Source organism: Brassica oleracea, chromosome C1 (genome assembly GCF_000695525.1).
Source record: "Brassica oleracea var. oleracea cultivar TO1000 chromosome C1, BOL, whole genome shotgun sequence".
NCBI classification, from domain to species: Eukaryota; Viridiplantae; Streptophyta; class Magnoliopsida; order Brassicales; family Brassicaceae; genus Brassica; species Brassica oleracea.
Window position 1 is genome coordinate 31,516,840 of NC_027748.1, and position 7,668 is coordinate 31,524,507.

The 7,668-nt window shown below is 36.3% G+C and overlaps 2 protein-coding genes across 2 annotated transcripts; both read right to left on the reverse strand.

Moving 5' to 3' along the window:
• Positions 1-1,300: 1,300 nt before the first annotated feature.
• On the reverse strand, positions 1,301-2,007 carry LOC106337523. Its single transcript, XM_013776629.1, has 2 exons — positions 1,854-2,007; positions 1,301-1,806 (listed from the first exon to the last, which is right to left on the reverse strand). The coding sequence occupies exons 1-2, from the start codon at positions 2,005-2,007 to the stop codon at positions 1,301-1,303; spliced, it is 660 nt and encodes a 219-aa protein (XP_013632083.1).
• Positions 2,008-2,578: 571 nt separating this feature from the next.
• Positions 2,579-4,909, reverse strand: LOC106313915 (plastidial pyruvate kinase 1, chloroplastic-like). The gene is made up of 6 exons (XM_013751854.1): positions 4,265-4,909; positions 4,029-4,119; positions 3,756-3,949; positions 3,553-3,674; positions 2,972-3,450; positions 2,579-2,898 (listed from the first exon to the last, which is right to left on the reverse strand). Exons 1-6 carry the CDS (start codon positions 4,808-4,810, stop codon positions 2,669-2,671), a joined length of 1,662 nt encoding a protein of 553 aa, XP_013607308.1. The 5' UTR covers positions 4,811-4,909; the 3' UTR covers positions 2,579-2,668.
• Positions 4,910-7,668: the final 2,759 nt, after the last annotated feature.

Consider the following 7,668-nt stretch of genomic DNA (forward strand, 5'->3'; position numbering starts at 1 on the left):
TCTGAATATCCTAGGAACCTCTGGATACAATTTCCCAAACAGTTGAATATCTCAAGAAAAAGTTTGAGATTAAAGATCTTAAAAAAAAATACGAAGTTTTGTTTGGGATTACACCTTGAGTACATTAACAATGAAATCTTTGTGCATCAAATAGTATATACTCAAGAGATTTAATATGGACCAGTCTCACCCATTATCTAGTACATGGGCGTGAGATCACTTGTTTTGGACACTGATCCATTCAGTCCAAAGGTGGACGATAAAGAAGTTCATTTAGTTCTGAGATGGACGATGCAGAAGTCTTATTTTAGATACTGATCTGATTGGCCCATAAGAAGGACGATGAAGAAGCTTTGATTTTGGTTTATTTTATACTAACCAGCCCAAAGAGGGGTTATTTGGTTTTGTTGATTTGTTTTCAGACATGTTATATTTTACACATAGTGGTACACGCATATCACAGCAACATCATCCAAGATTTCGTGTGTGTGTATTTGAGGTCGATGACTCAATATGTTCGATCAGATTGTGGCATGGCCGATGGTAAAGAAGAACCAACTATCATGTTCGAGGACGAAGCATATTCTGCCCAAGATCTTCATCACCCACGGATTGCAGAAAATTGGAAACATCCAAGGGACCTTCAGTAATGTCCAAATCAGGGGGAGTAATGTGTGTTGTATTCTTTTTCCTTCACCATGGTTTTGTCCCAATTGGGTTTTCCTGGTAAGGTTTTAATGAGACAACATTAAAGCACATTACAAGCTCTAAATGGTTATGGCATCCAAGGAAGAGTGTTATGAACCAGATTGTGGATGTCTCATAACCAAAAGATTATGATTTGTAATTTTTCCATTTATCTATGACGGTGTAATCTCATATATAAGGAACCTCTATGTTATGAATAAAGATAGACTTTTCCATTACTTTTATAATAATGAGAACTATTTTCGTGATAAAAATTTGAAAAACCCTATTTGAGAGAATTGCCCTAATATAAAATAAAATAAAATCATCTTCACTAGTTTACTTTATTCTCACGATAGACTCCTGGAACCCTATTTTCTTTGGCATTATACTCTAACGAAGGCCTAATAGCTTTCGCTGCACCTTTCGGACCTGTCTTAAAATTCTGTTGGAAGTGTGGAACCTTCTTACCGTTGCATAAACATTCTAAGACTCTACTCAATCCTACCTGCGGCTTATCACGAGCTTTCTTGTTCTTTTAAGTCATCCTTCGGGACCTTCCGAAACTCAATAAACGAATCTAGGTCATGCAATAACATGTCCTGGAACCTGTTCATTTTTCGAAGCGACAAGCCTCACTGTTCTTCTCCACTGAGTCCTCCGGATGATATGAACCTCCAGAGTAGTATTTTCCGTTTAAAACCGGACCAGAGGAAGATCCCTTTTCAACTTCAGGTCTAATACAATACGATGGCGTGACATTCACGCAATCGCGTTTGCGTTTGAGTAAACGGTTATCGATCAAGAACGTTTCAAACTCCTCTTTTAGAGACTCGTGACCGCGTAACATTTCGCTGAGTTGTTCAATCAGAATCTCTTTATCACCACTAAACCCTAACGCATCCATAAAAGCCTTGTAAACACTCTCTCCCAACGCTTCGATCTTGTGCAAGAATGCAACCGTGCGTTTCAATTCAGATTTTGGGTTCTCTTTCTCGGAGTTGTTTCTTACAGGAGAAGCAAAATACGACAAAAGCTGACGAAACTCTATGATCAAACCTCTGTGTCCACGGAGAAGGAGAACCAGTCCGCGTTTGAGTTGGATGTAGGTTATATAGCCTGATAGATAACGCTGCATCAAAAAAAAAAAAAACGCTGCATCATACCTTCGTATCGACGGTAGAGTGTCTTATCATCTGCCTCTTGCAGTTTCTTCAAGAACTCGATGTTTCGTTGAATCTCTTCATCCGAACAATTAGTCGGAGTTTGATAAAACAAGTCTCTCCCCTGACTTTTTCGTGGTGTATTGAAACCTTTCATGATTGTTGTTGATTTCTTGTCTCCTACTCTGGTTAAGCTGCTTTTTTTTTGTTTACGATGAATGAATAAAGAGCAGATAACAATGCTGTATTTATACTACTAGTACTTTCCTAGTACAACCTGAATTACGTTTATTATATGACCTCCTAGTCCTATTTGTATAAGTATGATCAGAGAGTTTCCTTTTTACGTTGGAGTTTCTACAAAATTTCGGATCATTTCTTGATTTGTGGGAGTTATTTAAAAAAAAAATTAAGGAGATTATAACAAATGAAAAAAAAAGGAAATATGCAGTTCTCAAGTTTTATTGGTCTCAATTTCTCCTTATGTCCGATATTTGTGAGTTTGTGAATTAAGTCCGATGTTTTACCATCTTATTAAAGACAAAATAAATCGAATATTATAGTAATAGATTACTAATATTTATTGAAAGCCAGAGAAAACAAACAAAAAGATAAACATAGTACACAATAATACACAAAAGCTTACAACTGTCCGACGATAAATCAAACCAAAAGTAGGAAACTAAACAGTCTGTGGGGNGGGGGAGGGGGGGGGGGAATGTCTGCGATGTTAAAAGAGAGTGAAATCTAGGGAACCTTCATGACCTGGATGGATTGCAGCATGTCAGAGACAGCGATCACGAGGTCACCCGACTTGATCATACCCTTGATTTCAGTAAAGAGAATGTTTTGTTCAAGTTGCTCTCCATGTCCTCTGAGAAGCTTAGACGGAATGGGATCAGTCCCCATTGTAGGTTTAAGCGTCTTCTCACCGAGGTTGTGTTCGTGAAAGCAAAGATCGGGCAGTCAGGGCGGCATCGGGAGACTAGAGACGCCATGTGTCCGTTCTTTGTGTACACGAAGACCGCGTCCACTCCAAGATTGTTAGCTGCAAGTTTTGGATTGTAAAGTGAGATATCTCTTTGGTTTTTTGAAAGGTACAAAGAAGATTGAAAGTTTACCCATTTTAGAAGCAGAGTTGCAGATTTCTTCAGAGATTTTGTCTGAAGAAGCAGAGCTTATGGCTTGAAGTGGTGTAGCCTCGTAGCGTTTCTCTTCCCTCCACCATCTTTCGATTCTCAGACTGACGCTCCTAAGAACCGTGAGAGCCTTGTCCGGGAACTGACCCATAGCTGATTCTCCAGAGAGCATCAACGCGTCTGATCTCTGCCTTACTGCTTCGGAAACGTCGGCTACTTCTGCTCTGGTTGGAGTTGGGTACTCAATCATGGACTCGAGTAGCTGTGAGGCGACAATGACGGGTTTGTTAAGCTCTCTGCAGACTTTGACTATCTTCTGTTGAGCTGCTGGAACTTGCTCAAGAGGTATCTGAGCTCCCAGGTCACCTCTTGCAACCATAGCTCCATCTGATGCTAGGATGATTTCCTCCAAGTTGGTCAGTGAATCAATACTCTCGATCTTTGCAATCACTCCTATGTCCCTGTATATCAAAATAAAGTAAAGTTTGTGGATGGATAAAAAGGCATAACCAAACTCTTAAAAGTAGTAGGATGTGTTGGTAATAATGAGCATATGTAGTTACCCTCCACCGGGACGAGCGGCAAGATAACTTTTAAGATGATTAATTACTTCAGCAGACTTGACAAAGGATACAGCAATGAAGTCCACACCTTCAGCAATTCCAAAATCAATATCCAACCAGTCCTGAAAACCAAAAAAAATTGAAGTGAAAACCAGTTCTATATAAACAACAAAACTCAAGGGATGATAAGAAAAAGCTGAGACCTTGGAGGAAATGGTTGGAAGCATAGCGTTACGCTCACGAACAAGACTCCCATCTCTCCAGAAAGTCAAGTTAGCGCGAGGAAGCAACAACCCAGGGTCGGTACATAGACACTTGACATCAGGACCAATCTTCTCAATCACATCAAATCTAACCATTCCACCATCAACAAGAAGCTCATCACCAACTCTTACATCTGCATCACAAAAAAAATTATCCACATCTCATACTCATGTCCACTTGATAATTACAAAAACAACAGAAACATAAAATACCTTCAGCGAAACCATCATAGCTGACACTAATGGTACGTTGAGGACGAGAAGCATCAAAGGCTCTAACAGTAAACGTCCAAACCTCACCATCCTACAACAACAAAACGTCATCTGATTAAGCAAAAGAAAACTTAACCAAGATTAACCATAATTAATCTAACTAAACCGGATTATATCAAAATAATCTGATTAACAACATGCATCATCAAAGATTCAAGAAGAGGAACAAGACAAACCTCTGCTTTAGCAGACGCTTCGCCGCCGAGATCTCCCATGTGAATCTCACTACCTTCAGTATCCATCATGATCGCAACCGCGAATCCTTTCTCCTCGTTAAGCCTCCTAACGCTACGGATAACATTGCGGTGCCAGTCCCGAGTGCCGTGGCACATGTTGAGCCTCGCCACGTTCATGCCTCCTTCTGCGAGCGCTTCGAGCTGCTCGAACCCGCACGTGGCGGGCCCGATGGTGCAGATCAGCTTCGTCCTCCTCGTGCTTCTGAATCCGTTCTCTTTAAGCTCGGCTTCCGTCACTGTATCGACGTCTATCCCGGAGGATCTCTCCTCTGATTTGACGGCCGGAGTGCCGTTGGGAGAGTGAAGAACCGACGATGAGGAGGAGGAATCGGGAGACGGAGAGGAGGAAGCTCGGAGTGAGGTGTGCTTGAAGGTGGAGGTTAGAGGGAATTGGCGGAAGGAGAAGGAAGAGAGAGGACGGTGGAGACGTGAGTGAGGGAGGTGGAGAGTGCGCGAAGGAGTTGAGAATTGGATAGAGTGAGACATTGCAGAGAGCTCCGTGAGATCGGAGAAATCGAGAGAGATAGTTGTTAAACAAGGAGGAGGCGGATATAACGAAGTGAAGAGTGTTGAGTTTGATATGATAGGAGGAGTTAGTGCGGGTTATTATCGGAATATACCAATTGTAGTGAGGGTTCAAATCGGAATGTACTAAAAGTAGGAGCTTTTTTCTTGTGTTCGTCTTTTTGCTTTTTGCTTTCTTTTCTGAAAGAGATCCATATTGCTGATCAAAGTAACATAAATCTAAGGAATCAACGCTGATAGAAAACAAAATTTCTTTCTTGAAATAATTATTTTTTACAAATTATTGATGGTTAAAACTTAAAACCATTAATGTTTTTAATCTATATAGAGAAAAATGATTCAGGATGGAATTAGATTGGAATTTTGGAAGTAAGCAAATAAGTGACTTAGAAATTTTTAGTTTTGTTTCAGAGGCGCAGAGCTCGATACATTAAACTGCATTTTTAACCACTTTTGTTTAAAAAAATAAAACTTTAGTTTTGGAGAACTAAGAATTACCAAAAATGTATGTTGTCGACTATTTATGACATGTTTCTTCTGAAAACTTATCTTTTGATTCCGAATCACCAAAATTTCATATTTGGCTAGACAAAAACGTATAATCTCTCGAAAATAACAAAGTCGATAAATAAAGCTTAACATGATGACCAATCTTTTACAGTAATTTTATGAAGGAATGGTGAGGTTTGAAGTGACTGAGAAGATTGGCCCTGATGTTAAGGTTCAAAATCTTAATATACCAAGGTGAGAGCTTTTTTGTTCTTTATAATTGTTTATTTTGTTTAATCTGAGGTAGTCCGTGTCTATCGAAGAATTCAGATTCAGCAGGTATATCAAATTTGAAAGCGTTGACATCCCAAACCTGTATCCTTATCACTCGGCTACAAGGTCCCGGACAATATACCAAAGTGAGACCGATTTTATAATATATCACTCGGCTATGGTAGCAAAGTTGTTAGAAAATAAAATTTCTTTTTTGAAAAAAATATTACAAACCGTTGATATTTAACCGTACATGTTTGAAATCCAAAATCCAAAATGATTTAAGACTGAATTAAATCAAAATTAGGAGATAACACACACACATGATGATGAATTTTATTTCTTGAGAATGATTGAAAATGCATGCAGCAGACAATAGATAACATGTTTCTTATAAAATCTTATATTTTGAATTTTTTAAAAACAAAACTTTGTATTTGGTAAGACAAGAACCAAAGATGATAATTGTGACAGTTACACACCTAGGTAGAAGACTTTGGAGACATCTTGTTCATATTTGTAAAATAGCTTCAAGGAGCAAACTATCCCAACTTGAGTGGTACCAAACTCGAAAAAAAGAGCTTTGTAAAAAATTGAAACAAAAAGAATATGAACATGTTTCTACAAAAGCAATGAAAGAACATCGACAAACACGGAGTTCCATAAGATCTATGGCGAGTGACATAACTGAAGGTGTTAGCAACAATCGCACCATCGATTCAAAAGAATTTGACGTTTCAGTTATGCTATGTCATAGATCCTACAAGATCTATAGACTTAAACATAAATACATTGATCTTATTTTCATCAAATTTATTTTCGACAAATGAAGAGGATCTAAAACATGAAGAAAACAATAGATGAAAAGAGAAACCACAATTTTTTTATACTAAAATGCCACCAAAGTCAGTAAGATGAATTGGTAGCGAAAACTTGTTAGGAAAAAAAAAGAAAACATTTTAGAAATTTTTTTTCTTCTGATAAAAAACACGCAACACTTATTTTTGTTGAGGGATTTTCCAACGTAATGGCAAACCACTTAAATGTATGATAGTGCACTTTCCAGTGGAACACCAATTCCGATACAATATTTATTTTAGTGTTTGATGAATACAGTTACACCGAATATAGTTTCATTGTTCACAACACCAAACACTAACATTTATTTTTTCATGTAGTAATAAAAATAGTTTTGTATTATCAAACGTAAATAAAAATAAATAAAATAAACTCATTTAATAATATGAACTTATACAAATTGATTAAAATTTAAAAATATTTTTAAATTTTTGAAAGCATAAAATCACTCAATACGAATCAAACATTTTTGGTATATTATGATAATTAGTACGATGTAGTATGTTTTTAATTTTATTTTATCGATTGGGATATTATATAAATTATAATAAATCAGTTAGAATTACAAATAACTAATATTTTTTCAAAAAAAAGTTTAATTTAAATTTAAAATTTATTAAAATTATGTAAACTGTAGTTTTATAGTTGGAGTTGAAAAATAATTTGAATACCAAAACTCAAAATTAAGATTATTTTAATATTAAATTTAGTATTTTGGTTGGATTTACACGTAGTTTTATATAACAAGTTCCAATCACTTTAATTTCGTTCATTAAAATAAAGAAAAGATATCATGTTTAGTTTTTGGCATTGTAATACTTTGTAAATTAGGAAGACACATTGACTTTTTTTTTGTCAACCAAGTCAATGTGTCTTCCTAATTTACAAAGTATTACAGTGCCAAAAACTAAACATGATATCATTATGTTTACTTCATTGCACAAAGTATTTATAACAAGAGAGAGATTAACTTTGGTAAGATAACAACTGTATAATATATACTAATAGACAATCCTTACTTCTAAGTAATAATTAAGAGCGCAAAATAGAATTTTTGATTCTTTAGTTTAGTTAAGACTACAAAGTCTTTTTATAAAAAACTATGTTTTACTAATTGTTATATTCCGGTCTGGTTACCCAAACCAACTCAAATTTGAGTAATAGAATAACTTTTCGTTGTAAAAAAAAAAAAGTAATGT

Excerpts from the sequence above, each read along its gene's own strand:
- LOC106337523 (XM_013776629.1), bottom strand. The coding sequence starts at position 2,007 with ATGAAAGGTTTCAATACACCACGAAAAAGTCAGGGGAGAGACTTGTTT. Across the intron at positions 1,807-1,853 it reads ACTCTACCGTCGATACGAAG|GCTATATAACCTACATCCAA; the intron begins GTATGATGCAGC and ends GTTATCTATCAG.
- LOC106313915 (XM_013751854.1), bottom strand. The coding sequence starts at position 4,810 with ATGTCTCACTCTATCCAATTCTCAACTCCTTCGCGCACTCTCCACCTC. Across the intron at positions 4,120-4,264 it reads AAGCGTCTGCTAAAGCAGAG|GATGGTGAGGTTTGGACGTT; the intron begins GTTTGTCTTGTT and ends TTGTTGTTGTAG. Across the intron at positions 2,899-2,971 it reads CAACTCTGCTTCTAAAATGG|CTAACAATCTTGGAGTGGAC; the intron begins GTAAACTTTCAA and ends CAAAACTTGCAG.